This window comes from Canis aureus, chromosome X (genome assembly GCF_053574225.1).
Source record: "Canis aureus isolate CA01 chromosome X, VMU_Caureus_v.1.0, whole genome shotgun sequence".
Lineage (NCBI taxonomy): Eukaryota > Metazoa > Chordata > Mammalia > Carnivora > Canidae > Canis > Canis aureus.
This window is the reverse complement of record NC_135649.1, coordinates 16,617,863-16,634,840: the sequence shown is the minus strand read 5'-3', so window position 1 is coordinate 16,634,840 and position 16,978 is coordinate 16,617,863. Positions and strand designations below refer to the sequence as shown.

At 39.4% G+C, this 16,978-nt stretch overlaps 1 protein-coding gene across 3 annotated transcripts in view; it reads right to left on the bottom strand.

Moving 5' to 3' along the window:
- ARHGEF6 (Rac/Cdc42 guanine nucleotide exchange factor 6) overlaps window positions 1-16,978 on the bottom strand; it is a 101,730-nt gene that overhangs the window by 28,484 nt on the left and 56,268 nt on the right. For all 3 annotated transcript variants that reach the window (XM_077889391.1, XM_077889390.1, XM_077889392.1), the window contains 3 exons: window positions 13,837-13,931; window positions 10,839-10,934; window positions 9,247-9,369 (listed from right to left, as the gene is read on the bottom strand). In XM_077889391.1, the coding sequence (XP_077745517.1) occupies window positions 9,247-9,369; window positions 10,839-10,934; window positions 13,837-13,931 (314 nt within the window). The remainder of the gene's footprint in view (window positions 1-9,246; window positions 9,370-10,838; window positions 10,935-13,836; window positions 13,932-16,978) is intronic.

Below are 16,978 nucleotides of genomic sequence, written 5' to 3'. Positions count from 1 at the left end.
AAACAGTGGCACAAAGATTTTTCCCAGGGAGGAAGGCAGCCTACAGGAACAGAGAGTTCTGAGGCTCTCCCCAGAGGAACTGGTTTTAGTTGAAAAAGAGTGTGGGGGATGAGGGAATGGGGTAACTGGGTGATGGGCATGAAAGAGTGCATGTGATATGATGAGCACTGGGTGTTATATGCAACTGACGAATCAGTGAAAACTACATCAGAAATAAATGTACCAGATGTTAGCTAATTGAATTTAAATTTTTAAAAAAGGAAAAAGAAAAAAAAAGTGTGGGGAGGGGCGCCTGGCTGGTTCAGTTGGTAGACCATGTGACTCCTGATCTCACAGTCATGAGCTAGAGCCCCATGTTGGGTGTAGAGCCTACTTTTTAAAAAAAGGATAAAAGAAAAAGAGTGTGAGGGAATCCAAACCTAAAAGTTCTTGCAAAAACAATGAAGATTTTGGTGATGAGGAAAAGAAGAGGATGCCGGCAGCTCTTCTTAATTAAGAGCAAGAATGTAAACCATAGGCTAGTTAGGTCACTAGAAAGTACCAAGGAAAGACACAGCTAAGAAGGGTCAGAACACACTTCAAAGATTTGTCTCAAAAACTACCCCTGCCTGAACTTCATTGGATTGGATGACAGATCAATTTATGCCCCACAGGGGATTGTCAAAACCATGAGAGCAATCCACTGGAAATTAGTGGGGCCTAACAGCTGGATCTGATGCAGAATTGGGTAGACAGCTTAACAGGAAAATCAGGGAGAGATGGTCAAAGAGAACCCTGCTAAAACCACCATCCTTTCAGGTTGACTGTGTGCATGACCAGGGCTATGCTCTCTGAAGGATGACGTCAGAGGTGCACACTGTGGGTGAAACAGGCGTCACTAAGAGAGACTATCAAGTAACTAAACAAATAGGCAAACAATAACAACAACACACCCCCAAGAGGAGAGAAAGGAATCAGTATCCAGAGTTTCTAACGCTAAAATTGCATAGTGTCTAGTTTACAACAACAACAAAATATGTAACATGCAAAGAAACAGGAATGTGTGACCCATACACAAGAGATAAAAAGAGATAATAAAAATTGTCTGTGAGAGTTACAAGACTTCAAAGCCATTATAAATGTGCTCTAAGAACAAAAGGAAACCATGCTGATTAAAGGGGAAAGAAGAGAAAATGAGTGGGAAATAGAGAGGGTGACAGAACACGAGAGACTCTTAAATCTGGGAAATGAATAAGGGGTAGTGGAAGGGGAGGTGGGTGGGGGGATGGGGTGACTGGGTGACAGGCACTGAGGGGGGCACTTGATGGGATGAAAATTGGGTGTTGTACTATATGTTGGCAAATCGAACTCCAATAAAAAAATAAACAACAACAAAAGAAGGAAACCATGCTTAAAGAACTAAAGGAAGCTATAATGACAATGTCTTACCAGAGAGTATCAGTGAAGAGACAGAAATTGTTTTTTTTTAAAAAAAGAACCAAATAGAAGTTCTGGGGTTAAAAGATACAATATCTGAGATTTTAAAATTCACTGGAGCTGCTCAGTGGTAGATGCGAACTGACAGAAGAAAGAATCAGTAACTTTAATGATAGATTCAGAGAGATAATGCAATCTGAGAAAACGGGGGGGGGGGGCAGGGAGAAACGAATAAAGAAAAATGAACCAGCCTCAGAGAAATGTGGGGCATCTTTGAGCACAAAAACATATGAATCATGACAGTCCCAAAGGAGAGGAGAGAGAATGGAGCAGAAAAAAAATATTTGAAGATATAATGACTGAAAACCCCAAACTTGAGGAAAATGTTGATCTATATAGCCAAGAAACTCAATGAATTCCAAGTAGGACAGGTGCAAAGAGATCCATGTACAAATTGTAGTAAAAATGCTGAGAGACAAAAAAAAAAAAAGAGAAAATCTTAAAAATAGAAAGAGAAAACTGATCATAGGCTAGGGAACCTGAATAAGATTAACCACTAATCTCTCATCAGAATTAATATGGGCCCAGAGGCAGTGAAATGACATATACTCAAGGTAAAGAAATGAAACTGCCCACCAAGAATTCTATATCCATCCAAACTATTTTTCCAAAATTTAGGTGGAATGGAAATATTCCCCAATAAACAAAACCAAAGAATTACTTGCTGGAAGACCCAGCTTACAAGAAAATATTAAAGTTACATGAGAAAATTAAGTAAATCCAAATGTAAATTCAAATCTACATGTAAAAAGAGCACCAGCAAAGGTAGTCATGCAATTGTGAAAGACATATTTACATATTTCTCCTTTTTCTCTTAACTAGTATAAAAATGATTGTGTAAAGCAATATCATTGGGCCTGTAACATTGAAATGTAATATATTTTACAAGCACAGCACAGTGGCAGTGGGTGGGAGGAAAGCACTATTGGAGTAAGGATATGATACCAGATAGTAACTCAAATCCACAGGAAGAAATTAAGATAAACACCTACTAAAAGTGAATGTTAATGTAACAGATGCTCTAAATATATCCTTGTTCTCCTTTCCCTCTCTGTTTCAGTAATACACATAGCATTACATAAAATAATATTTACAACAATGTATTTCTGGGTTTATAGCATATAGATATAATATGTATAACAGTAGCCCCAAATGAGAAGACACAGGGTATACGAGGAGTAAAATTAGTTTATCACACTAGAATTAATTTAGTGTGAATATAAAGGAGATTCTGATAAGTTAGGATATATATGGAAAGTCTCAAAGCAACCACCAAAAACAGAATTCAAAAAAATCATTGAAGGACTTCTGGTTTCAGCTCTGACATATAGAGTTTGGAAGGCATCCTTACTATTCTCCCAAGGAAGAAAAAAAAACTGGACTAATTGAAAATCAATGACTTTCCTTAGATCCACCAGGAAATGAGATGACCCCTCCACCCCAAATCTGGAAAGGCAGGTAAATACAGAGAATTAAAACAGAGATCTGCTTCCCTGAAGAAGCCATGGGAGCCAGTAACTGGTAGAAACACTCAAATGCTAATTTTGATGAATTTTAAGAGTCTACATGTGGACTAGCTGAACAGTTAAAAACTCCCAGGGGCCTAGTCTTAGGATCCCAATACTTGCATGGGTTTTGCATCCAAGAGTCCACTCAAGTTCTCAAGGCAAAGATCATAGAAAAATCTCCTCGCATACTGTTCTTACACTTAGAAATCTGTTGAGGGTATATCTCATGCTATATATATTTTCTGCCACAATAAAAATAAAAGGGAAAAGAATTTTTTTAAGTGGAGGAGAGGAGCACCTGGGAGGCTCAGTCAGTTCTGAGTCCGACTCAATCTCTGCTCAGGTCTTGATCTCAGAATCATGAGTTCAAGCCTTGCATTGGGCTCCACACTGGGAGTAGAGCCTACTTTAAAAAAAAAAAAAAGTGGAGGAAAAATACTTCCTCAGGCAAACAAAAACTGAAATTATCACCAGTAGACCACCTTCACAAAGATTGTTAAAAAAAGTTCTTCAGAGAGAAGTAAACTTAGACCTACATAAAAAGGGAAGAGTGCCAGAGAATAATACATGTAAGTGAAAGAAAACCTTTTTCTGATTCTTTTTTTAAAGATTTATTTATTTATTTATTTATTCATTCATTCATGATAGACACAGAGAGAGAGAGAGAGAGGCAGAAACACAGGCAGAGGGAGAAGCAGACTCCATGCCGGAAGCCCGACGCGGGACTCCCATCCCAGGACTCCAGGATCACGCCCCGGGCCAAAGGCAGGCGCCAAACCGCTGAGCCACCCAGCGGTCCCCCCCTTTTCTGATTCTTAATGGATCTAATAGATAACTGTTCAAAGTAATAATAGTGACAATATATCAGGTGATTTTACCTTATGGATAAATGAAGTGAATGAGAACAATGTTGTAAGAGATGAGGGGGAATTGAGAATACTACCTATGAAATCAAAGTGTTATATGAAAGTGCTGTTAGTTATAAATGGCTATTGTAAACTCTAGGGAAACCACTAAAGTTTTTTTCAGAAGTATAATATGCTAGGAGAGAAGATAAAATGAAAAATGAAGTCACATAAAACATTTAACTAAAACCAGAGAAGTCAGTAAAAGTGGGGTAGTAAAGAAACAGAACAAGTACAATGAATAGCAAACAGTTATAGGGACACATGAGTGGTTCAGTGGTTGAGCATCTGACTTTGACTCAGGTCCCGGGATCCCGGGGTCCTGGGATCGAGTCCTGCGGGGAGCCCACTTCTCCCTCTGCCTATTCCTCTGCCTCTCTCTGTGTGTCTCTCATGAATAAATAAAATCTTTAAAAAATATTTAAAAAGAAAACTGTTATAAACATGGTAAACATGAATCCAACTATATCAATAATCACTTTAAATGTAAATGGTCTCAATATACCAATTAAAAGACAAGGCTGTCAGAGTGGATTAAAAAACAAGACACAACTGTATATTGTCTATGAGATATAAATAGAATAAAAGGGAAAGGATGAAAAATATATGTCAAAAATGTGCTGAGTTAGCTACATTAATTTCAGAAAAAGCTACATCAGAACAAAGAAAATTATGAGGGATAAAGAGGGAGCATTACATAAAGATAAAAGGGCCAATTCCCCAACAAGACAAAACAATCCTTAATGTGAAAACACCTAACAACGGTACAACAAAATACACGAGGCAAACATTAATAGAATTGAAAGGAGAAACAGATAAATCCACTATTGTGGTTAGAAACCTCAACATCCCTCTATCAGTAATCAACAGATCCAGCAGATAGAAAATTAGTAAAGACATAGCTGGGGTGAAAAAAAAAAAAGACATAGCTGAAGTAGACAGGCCGTCAACCTAGTAATCTCATTTACATTTATAGAATATTTCATCTAACCACAGAAAAATATACATTGTTCTGAAGCTCAAGTGGAGCATTCACCAAGATAGATCCAATTCTGAGACATAAAACAATGTAATAAATTTATAAGAATAGAAATCAACAAAGGGTGCTGGGACATTAGACTTACACACACAAAAGAATGAAGTTGGACCCCTCCCTCATACCGTATGCAGAAATTAACTCAAAAATGGATTAAAGAGCTAAATGTAAGAGATAACACTATAAAATTCTTAAATAGGCATAAATTCTCATGACCTGGATTAAGCAATAGTTTTTTAGCTAAAACATCAAAACCACAAGCAACAGTAGGAAAATAGGTATGATGGATGTCATCAAAATTAAACTTAAAATTAAAACTTTTGTGCTTCATAGGGTACCATCAAGAAAGTGAAAAGACAAAAAAAAAAAAAAAAAAAAAGAAAGTGAAAAGACAACATATAAACTGGGAGAAAATTTTTGCAAATCATGTATCTGATATGAGGAATATATAAAGAAGAATATATAAAGAAGTGTTACAACTCAACAATGAAAAGATAGCCCAACTAAACAACAGGCAAAGGATTTAAACAAACATATTTTCAAAGGTCTTATAATAGCCAACAAGCATGTGCAACCATGTTCAACATCATTAGCCACTGGAAAGAAGGAAAGTGACCACTACTGGCTACTAGGTTTCTTTTGGGGGAGATGAAAATGTTTTGAAACCAAATGGTGGTGATGGTTGCCCAACCTGGTGAATATATTAACAACCACTTAATTATACACTTTAAAATAGTGCATTTCTGGGATGCCTGGGTGACTGAGTCAGTTGAGCACCCGACTCTTGATTTTGGTTCATGATCTCAGGTTTGTGGGATCAAGCTCCATGTGGGGCTCTGTACTCAGTGGGGAGTCTGCCTGAGGATTTTTCTCCCTCCCCCTCTGCTCCTCTCCCCAGCTTGTGTGTGTGTGTGTGTTCACGCACTCTCTCTTACTCTCTCTGTAAAATAAATAAATAGGGACACCTGGGTGGCTTAGTGGATGAGTATCTGCCTTTGGCTCAGGGTATAATCCTGGGGTTTTGGGATCAAGTTCCACATCAGGCTCCCGGCAGGGAGCCTGCTTCTCCCTCTGCCTGTGTCTCTGCTTCTCTCTCTCTCTCTCTCATTAATACATAAATAAAATCTGTTTAAAAAATGAGGTATCTAAATAATGGAATCTTCTGTGGGGATTTAAAAAATGAGGTACTGGGGGATCCCTGGGTGGCTCAGCGGTTTAGCGCCTGCCTTCAGCCCAGGGTGTGATCCTGGAGACCCGGGATCAAGTCCCATGTCGGGCTCCCAGCCAGGAGCCTGCTTCTCCCTCTGCCTGTGTCTCTGCTTCTCTCTCTCTCTCTCTCTCTCATTAATAAATAAATAAAATCTCTTTAAAAAAATGAGGTACAAATAAGTACTGCAACACAATGAAGCTTGAAAACATGACTAGTAAAGAAAGCTAAACATAAAAGGCCCTGTGGTGTGTGACTCCACTTAAATGAAATGTCTAGAATTAGCAAATCCAGAGTGACGTACTCTGTGTAAGTACTCTGTGTATTTCTCATGAATAAATAAACAAAATCTTTTAAAAATAAATAATCTTTTAAAATAAATAAAATGGTGAATTTACAGTACGCAGATAATTACTCAATAAAACAAATAATCTGATTTTAAAGTAAGTGAAGGATCCAAATAGATGTTTTCCCAAATGAAGATATACAAATGGCCAATAAACCCATGAAAGACACTTAACATCATTATTCGTTAGGGAAATGCAAACCAAATCACAATGAGAGATCACTTTATACCCATAAGGATGGCTATAATCAAACAGACTGATAATAATAAATGGTGGGGATGAGGAGAAAAATGGGACTCTCATACACTGGTGGTGGGAACATAAATTGGTGTAGCCACTTTGGAAAACAGTCTGACAACTGCTCCGAAGGTGAAACAGAAGAGTTATCATATGACCCAGCAATGTCACTCCTAGGTATCTACCAAGAGAAATGAAAACAGATGTCCACACAAACACTTGTAGCTGATGTTCATAGCCAGTAGGTTATTCACAATTCATATGTCTACATACTAGTGAATGGAAGAACAATATGCAGTATCTAAATAATGGAATCTTCTGTGAGGATTTAAAAAATGAAGTACTGGGGGATCCCTGGGTGGCTCAATGGTTTAGCGCCTGCCTTCAGCCTAGGGTGTGATCCTGGAGACCCAGGATCAAGTCCCATGTCGGGCTTCCTGCCAGGAGCCTGCTTCTCCCTCTGCCTGTATCTCTGCTTCTCTCTCTCTCTCTCTCTCTCTCATTAATAAATAAATAAAATCTCTAAAAAAATGAGGTGCAAATAAGTACTACAACATGATGAAGCTTGAAAACATGATGAGTAAAGAAAGCTAAACATAAAAGGCCCTGTGGTGTGTGACTCCACTTAAATGAAATGTCTAGAATTAGCAAATCCAGAGTGACTTAAAGTACTTTAGGGGTTACCTTGGAATGGCAATGGAGGGTGCCTGCTAATGAGCATGGGATTGTCTGGGGAGTGATGAAAATGTTCTTCAATTGATTGTGGTGATGGTTGCACAACTCTGAATATGCTAAAAATAATTCAACTGTATGCTTCAAATGGGTGAATTGCATGGTATGTGAATTAGAATTCAATAAGGCTGGTAGATAAAAAAGGAAATGGTAACACTTTCATTCTCTCTTTTTTGGTAATGTTTTATTTTTTAAGCTGGGTGGTGTGTATACGAGTGCTCATTTTATTGTAATTCTTTAAATTTGCATTTAAATTATACTTTGTAGGGAATATATATATATATATATATCTTAATAAAAATATTTTTTTAGAAGTGTGATAGACCTGGATGCTAATTCTGGCTCAACTACTTAAGAGCTATGAGCTCTCCGGCAGATTACTTGACCTTCCACTGTCTTATCTGTAAAGCAGTGAAGGTAGTAATAGTAATTCCCTCATAGGCTCTTATGTGCCTGGTGCACTGTCAGTGCTATTATTAGCTAGTATTAGCTATAAGGAGTTCAGCTACTTGCCTAAATAACTCAGAATCATGGCCTCTCCTTCTTTAAACTCCAACTTCCATATTTGCTATTCTACAAGAACTCATGACTTTGATCAGGAGAAGAAAATTGACCTCCAAGCAGGACCCACTGAATTCTACCTTAAGAATCCTTACTTATTGGCTCTCTAAATTCAATAAAACTCCTAACCAACCAGGATAAAACCCAAATTTCTACCACTTCTGAGGGTTCGTGTCAACTAGTGTTCCAGTCTGGCTCTGGGGGTTCAAGTCTGAGCCAGATTAAGAGAAGAATATTCTTTCCGGTTTCCAGTCCTGAGGAATCCATATCCATTCTGAGTCTCGTTTCTGGGTCAAGTACTAAGAGACTCTGTGTGGTGTTCTTGCTGTTGTCTTCCTCCTCCCGACCCCCACACTAGATTTCTAGCACACCATTTCAAAGTCCAAACTGTATCTTTAAACCTATCATCCAGGGTTCTGGTCCAGATGAATGCATCAGTGAATGCATCAGGGCTGGGAAAGGAGATGGTGAGGAAGGGTAAGAGAGATACGAGCTAATCTGGGTCCCTCGCAAGGACTCTTAAAGGAGATACCATTTCATTGTTCCCCATGAATTGTGAACAATTTATATTCGTGTACAATTATTATCACAGCCCGTTGCTTAAAACGCCTGCCAGATAGTTCACACTGCTGGTTTCCTTCTGCCCTTCCAGGGTAATGAGTATCTGCCTTTGGCCATAGCACTGTTTGAAGCTTCCCCCACCAGAGAAAGGGAAAGAGAAAAAAGGAATGAACCCAGGCACTTTAGCCTTCTGTCAGCAACTCAGATCAATCATTCACTGGGATGAGGAAAGGCTAAAACACTGGATCTAAATGGAGTTTTGCTTCAGGAAAACTTTCCCTGATCTTCCCTCATCCCACACTAAGCTGGTACCACACTGCAAAGTCTCACAGCACCCTTTTAATTACCCTTTTGTAATGCCACATGTTTATGACATTTCATTTCATGTCTGTATTTCCCTTGAGATTCTATGCTCCAGGAGGGAAGGGACTTCCTCTTCCTTGTTTGCTACTGTATCCCCCCTCAGCTAGTACCGGTTTCTGCACATAGCAGATGCTCAGGAAATGATCTGCTGCACTGACAGACTAGCAATCCACGTAATGACAGATTAACTCCTGCAATTGTGAAGGGGGATAATCAAAAGTCCAACTGGACATCTTGGATTTCTAAAGGAAGTGGTTTTAGGAAAGGATCTCACTGCAGAATGGCTTATTTGGGCAAACAGTTAACAATTTACCTGTGCTGTGTGAGTACATTGACAGCTGAGGGGTGATTTGCACAGTAAGCCAGATACATAGATTTAAAATGAGGCATGAGGTTCAGCAGACAACCTCCTACTTTGTGTTGGTTTTCTGGAAACCTGTAAGTAAGACAGATGAAACACAGAATGTAAAATATGAAACAAGGGACAAAGGAAGAGGATTACCAATCAAGCCTGACTACATGCAAACCTTTTGAATTATTTTGCGAAAGTTAAAAGAGAAAGTATGTTCTAATCACTTTCTCCATGGAATGTAAGTTCTTGACCACCACCTTATTTTTTGTTTTTTGAAGGGATAATTGACCACCACTTTAAACTTGAGCCACCAAACACAGAACCAATAAATAGGGGCTAGATGCTTACTTGAAATTACTAGGTAGGGTTTTTTTTTTTTTAAAGATATTTGTTCAAATTATAATATTCAAAATTTTAGCCAGGCACACAAAAAATACTCTTGGCTAATTTATATGAAGTTAAAGGACAGACAAAAGAAATCAAATCTAAAAATGACACATCACAAAGGAATATTATGCAGTCTTCGTGGCTTGGTGGTCGCTAGGCAGGATGGCCTCAAGACTAATTATTTTAAGTTACAAGCCACCTGTCTTCATTTGTAGACAAATCAGAAAAGTGCAAGAAAAAAATTATTCAGCATTCCACTGTTCACAGACAGCTATTAGAACAATTTTGGCATATTCCTTTGTCTTCCTTCTACATGTTTCTCTATAAAATGGAAAACAAAGATTACAAATCTAGTTTGTAACTGGTTCCTCTCACTTAGTGACTTATCTTTCCACATCAATAAGCTGGATCCGTATCAGTATTTAGGATGGCTCCTCAGGTCTCTTTGGTATAGGCTCTTACCATCTTCCTTCCTGGATGACCACCTGTGTCCCAGAAAGCTCAAGAAACAGGCAATCACCCCAATCTCCCTGTAGACAATGAAACTTCTCCGAGATACAATGCTTGGAAAATTAATCTTGCTACAAAAATATATTGCCTGATGATCTTTACAGTCCATTTTGTATATGAAGTTGAACACCTCAACTATTGAGCTAGCCATCAAATATGTATTGTGGGTCACATAGATATACTTTCCTTTCCCCACTTTTTTGTGTATTTCTACTATTAATATAATAGACAAGATAGCAGGAGTGATATAAAGAGAAAAAGCAGCTTATGCAACTGAATGAATCATCTGACTAATTTTTCCAAGTAATTTGCAGTATACAAAAGAAAATATCTAATCAATGTCAAAGGCATCGTCCATGGTCAGTTGAGACCTTATTTGCCTCTTACACTGATCAGGAGCAGAAAACCGAAACAATTTTTAAATAAAATCAGAAAAAAACGTACTGCATGTAGAGCCCTGATATACAATGCATTAGTGGTTTGGCTCTGTAAATACCACCACCTAGTGGGTTTTCTCTATACAGGACAATTTATCAACGTTGTAACAAATGAGTAAATATAAAGTACCCCTGTCTAAGACAACAGGTAAAGGGTAAACAAAAGACACCAAAGAAATGGTATTGCTGGCTATCCTAATGGCAACACCCAACACTTACTTTGAACATTCTTCCAAGGCTTGGCAGAGTGTCTGTTGAAATGAGCATACTTCCTCAAAGTTCCCCAATAAAGATGTAAACTCCACAGTACTCAGACTGAAAAAAAAAATAATACATAGTTTCAGTGAATAGAACTTCAGGATGATTCCAGTTATCTACCTCTAGTCTAGTGAGCTGATTATTTGCTAAAAATTGGCAAATGGGATGAGGGAAGGGCAATCCCTAGATTTTAACTTTCACTTTTAAATTTACAACAACTCTGTGGTCTTAAACAACTTTTAAAAGTGTCTTTCCTTGATTTTTTTCTATAATAAGAATAATGATCCCAGAGCAAACAAGTGTTTATAAAAGACATTTAGGTGTTTCAAAATGCAATGAGTGAACAAATAACAAGTGTGTAATATTTAGTATCTAAATAGGCAAAATACATCATAGCTGGGGAATAAATGTAAAAAATTTTGAGTATTCTCTTCTAGAGGAGCTGGGAGATTAATTGAAAGATATTATATATTCTCATAGACTGCACAGGGAAAAATTGCAAAATCCACTTTCTCCCAATTTAATGCTCATAAATCAATAAAAGGAAATCTTCATGAGAGGAAGTAGAGGAGAAGAAAATAGTACTGATTTATTTGCTTGTTTTCTTGCTTGTTTGTTTGTGGGATGGAATGGAGCAAATAAAGGCCAACTGAACAATTTTATCCAGAGCCTCTGTACTATGAATTTTCTCCATTTTCCCCCACCAAATGGTAGGTGATTACATGCACCAACAACACTCACACAGCACTTAACACTTCTGCAGGTGTTTCACAAATAATAACTCATTTTAACCTGACAACAACCTCATGAGGTGCATGCTATTGTCTCCATCTTACATGTAAGGAGACCCAGGCACAGAGAGGTTAAAGCAAATCACCCAGTCACGAAGCTAGTGAAGGGTGAAGCCAGAACTTAAACCACAACATTCTAACTCCAGAGCCCATGTTCTTAAACACTTTTTGGAAGAAAACTTTTCTGAAGATTTAGAAGGCCAGTGTCAGCCACACATTCTTTATTCTTCATATAATAGGGGAGTGTTTCCAAGAGAGTAATTTTTGCTGACAAAGAAAAGGAAGCCCCACACAAACCTTACCAGTAACCCCTCGAGTATAAGAAGTGCCCAGTTCCTCTGCCATCATGCCCTTCTGAACCACAAGCTGGAAAACCCCTAGTATGGGTATCAAAAGTGAAACATTCAGCCAGCCAGCTTCCCTGACTTCCTTCTCTCATGGCCCCAAGAAGGTGACTGGGGAGTCGAACTGAACCTGATTGGGGGCTTTCTTGGTCCCTTTAGGATCAGACAGTAAACAGTCTGGTTTGCTCGAGTCATTCTGTCCAGAAAGACAGCTGGTAGAAACAGACCCCAAGTGTATTCTGAATTTACATGGCAACAGCACAGTTCTGAGTCAGGCTTCTTGCCTCCTTCATTTGAAACTTTCCCATCTCCCCTCTCAGGGTCATCACCTCGGTTTCCTGCCCCTGTCTGTCACCTCTACGAAATGGAAGGCACATTTCAATCAGCGGCAGGAGGTGCAGCTGGTCGAGTCTGGCCACTTACTGGCTGTGTGATGGGTACAGCAATAAGCCTCTGGACTTCAGTTTCCTTATTTGTTCAATGGGGATAGTCATTTCTTCCAGGGCACTAGACTCAATGATTCATTGAGGTTCCTTCCATTCAGCTCTAATAAGTATGATTCACAGGATTAACTTCATGTTTTACATAATAATAACAAAAGACACTTTGTTGTTGATCATGTTTCAATGCTTACAAAACACAGGAATACAAAATCCTTTCATACCGAAGTTAAGATTCCCATAGTGCCATGGAAAATAACCAACTGGGAAATTTAGCAAGACCTTATGCCTTAGCAAACATGATTTGGAAAAAAAAAGGGAGGAAAAAAAATCACGAAATATGTTAAATTTATTTAAGCCTGAAGTCCAATAGCTGAGGCAGCTGTCCAGCAAAAGTAAACTCTTACTGAGGGGAAGGAGAAGGCTTTTGTCCTGCAGTTTAAGGGCCTGTGGCTCAATTTTCTATTTGACTTATAGATCATAATCTCTAGTAAAGTGTAATCAATTAAAATAAAAACACAAATGCAGTTAGCCACTATTTGTTAAATAGGCCACGCCTACAAGCACAAAAAAAATGGTCAATGTTTTTCTTTTGTGAAAGTGAAGTTTTCAATTCAAGCTTCAGACATTTCTAAGACCAGAATAAGGTTTGAGTATTTTATTTAAAACAAACACACAGGGATCCCTGGGTGGCGCAGCGGTTTAGCGCCTGCCTTTGGCCCAGGGCGCGATCCTGGAGACCCGGGATCGAGTCCCACGTCAGGCTCCCGGTGCATGGAGCCTGCTTCTCCCTCTGCCTGTGTCTCTGCCTCTCTCTCTCTCTGTGACTATCATAAATAAATAAAAAAAATTAAAAAAAAAAATAAAACAAACACACAAACATTTTAACAGTTCTATCATTCTCTTTGGTCTGAATGAAATACGACCTCGAGGTGCCCTTAACAAACATTCACAAAATGCCACATGCTTTCCCTTCTCAGACCATGGGGAAGAGTTTCTGCCCCAGCAAGCAAAGGTCAGGGGGAGCACAAAACTTTCCAGTTTATATGTTTTCTGCATAAAAACACTAGCAGGATCCGTGTGTGCAAGGTAAAACTGCATATATCGCTTTTAAAAACTGTACAGACAGAAATGATAAAAACTGCTACAGACAGAAATGCAGATGTGCTCATTCCTTCCACAGGCAAAAGAGAAAGAAAGCCAAGCTCTCCAGCAGCAACATCTTGTGTAATTTCCGTTGCCCTGACCGTGTTCTTGGCAACCTGTGATCTGTGGAAATTCTTCTAAAGGGCAAAATCAATTATTCAGTGACATAAGAGCAATAACTCTGGATGCTGACATTATCTTGCTTTATTTAGCAAGGGGTTTAAAATGTAAATCTTACTTGTTATTGGACTGCAGGGGTCTTAAATAAGTGACAAGTAGAGACTGAAGTTCTTTAGCATAATCCTTTTCAGTGTCCAAAATGTTCTGTAACACCTATGGAGAAACAAAGGTCAAGGTCAAGCTCTTGTATTTCTCAGGACAGTCCAAAGTAAGATATAGCTTGAGATCTTTTCATCAAATTACTAGGCTAGCACTGTAAGAAACACAAAATCTGAATGCACTTTGTTTCATTCTAGCAAACTACCTTAATAATTGCACGACAACTGGTTATACTGCATAATTCATATGAATACAATTTTTCACAGTTACTCATAACTGGAGGGACCTGGCCATTTACACAGCACTGTTGAGAATGCTTTCACATGCTCTAAATCATTTATCCTCGGGAAAGGCCACAGTTAACTAACAAAGGACCATATCCCATTTTATGGATGCGAACATAGAGACCAGTTACCTGAAGACATACGGATTCAATGTCAGGATAATTTCATGATAACTGATGTCAAAATACCACAAAAGGGATGCCTGAGTGGCCCAGCAGTTAAGCGTCTGCCTTCGGCTCAGGGTGTGATCCCGGGGACCCAGGATCTAGTCCTGTATCAGGCTTCTTGTGGGGAGCCTGCTTCCCCCTCTGTCTATGTCTCTGCCTCTCTCTGTGTGTGTCTCTCATGAATAAATAAATAAAATCTTTAAAAGTACCACAAAAGATTTTTCTTGAAGTAATGTTCCAGTAAGATCTTTAGGGGACAAAATCTGAAGCCACAGTGAATTTTTAAGTAGAGTAAAAACTGGTCTTTTAAGAAAGGTTAAAAAGTACTAGTATGAACAATTCAATAAGAAGAGGAAGCTGAAGTGTGAGGAATTTAACAAGGGGAATAATGAATTATAACCAAATTATAATAATTGGTTTTTATATTAATAATAACCAAATTAAAATCCTTGAGGCAAAACAACCCATGTACAGTCCGCGATTTCTCTTGCCCTGTCAATCCTAGGGTCCTGTCTCATTTTCCAGCCTCTTCTGGAGATACCTACAACCTACATTTCAAGCTCCTAGAGCTCACCAAGCTACTCTTAATTTACTCAACAGAAATGTACTGTATGCCCACTCCGTGCCAAATGCCACATGGCCTGCAGGGAGTCTCTCCACTGTGTTTGCAGAGGATCACAAGACCATGTGAAGCATTCTTAGCTAGGAGAGGCCCCTCAGGCAACCAGTGCTCCAGACATCTACTCACAGGACAATGCATGTTGATCTGCTTTTGAAAGATGGAGTGGACAGAGCGAGTGGAGACCCAGGTAACTATGGCCTTTGGGGGTAACAATCAGACTGGCAGGTGGTCATCCAGGCTCTGCTACCAACTGACAGGTTGCTACAGTTTTAAGGCTTCACTCCTCTCACCTCAGATTGTGACATTTCACCTACCTCAGGGATCACTGTGAAGAGGGACTGAGATACTACACAGGTGGGTGCTTAGTGAGCAGGATACAGTCCTGCTAATGTAAGGTGTTACAAAAGGTTTCTCCATGGCAGCACTACTGACATTTTGGACCAGACAACTCTGCTGTGAGGGGCTGCCCTGTGCATTATGGGGTGTTGAGCAGCATCCCCAGCCTCTACTCACTAGACGCCAGTTGCACGCCACTCCTCCATCCAGTATGGCAACCGAACACATGTCCAGATGTTGCCAAATTCCACCTGAAGGACGATATGGCCTAGTTGAGAATCTCTGGGGTAGAGGCCACAAGCTACAGCATGGCTTCAAAAGCGAGAGCTTAAGTCATACTCCCCCCTCTCCAGTCACTCATGTCTCCTTTCAGTTCCCCTATTCTCAGAAACTACTGTCAAAAGGTGTAGATGTAAATAAACCTCAGGGCCTGGAGGCACTGACACTCTCTGAAATTAATCCAGTGACAGAACAGAAATGACTCCCCCCCATAGAAAGCTGAAGCACCACAAAGGAAATTGGCAACTATCTTGAGATGAACAAAAAAGAAAACACAACATAAAAAACCTCACAGGATGCAGTTAAAGCAGACAAATATATAGCTGTAAATGTCCATATGGAAAAAGAAGAAAGAGGACTTCTTGTTTCTGGTCCAGCATTTAAGCAGTGTGGATGTCATTACCCCATCCTAACCATAAGTAAATAGCTAAACTAACTGGGGAAAAAAAACCACTTGACTTTTCTTATATCTGTCAAGGAATTGAGGCCACATTGGAAAATGCTACCTCCCAAACTGGAGAGACAAACAGGAAGATACACAAAATCAAAACTTGCTGGCACAGAAATCCATGAGCAGAGGCCTCTGTGGAAATCAGGAGCAGGGCAGGACAACTTGAGCTGTAACTGAACTGCTGGGGGCACAGGGTGGACAAGTCTGAGCATTCAGACCTCCAGGGAGCCCAGTCACAGAGCAGCACACTCACCTTTTGTTATATGTCCAGTGGCTCTATCAGGCTGTCACAGTAAAGATAGGAAGAAAATCTCCCTCCTGCTTCAGAAGTGGGAAAGGAAAGGTGGCCATTTTGGAAATACACCAGAGCATTCTGTCCATCCTGACAAGGTCTGCCCACAAGAGAGAAACTATTTGACCAGGGCCTAACCTTTCAGGTCTTTACCAAAGCCGAACCTCATAAGAAGAAGGGAAATACCTACCCCAGCTCCCTCCAGCCTTCCTGTCCCCCCCTAAAAGAGTAAAACAACCTGGGAAGCACTGGTGAAGTTTACAATCTAGAGACATAAGCATACCAAAAGACTTAGACTTGATCATCGGACTTCAGAAAACCTCCCCAGCCCCCACACCTCACCATCCTACTACTGCAATTCCTTTTACACAGTACGTCACATTTGGCTTCCAACAAAAAGTTATAAGGCATACTAAAAGGCAAAAAACATAGTTTGAAGAGACAGAGAAAACACTGAAACCACAGTCAGGAATGACAGGAGTGTTGGAATCATTAGACTAGGATTTTAGAATGACTATGAGTAATATGCTAAGAGCTCTAATGAAAGTAGACAACATACAAGAACAGATGGGTATTGTAAGCAGAAAGATAGAAATACTTAGGATGAAAATGAAATGGTAGTGATCCAAAACACTGTAACAGAAATGAAGAATGCCTTTGATGGGCTCAT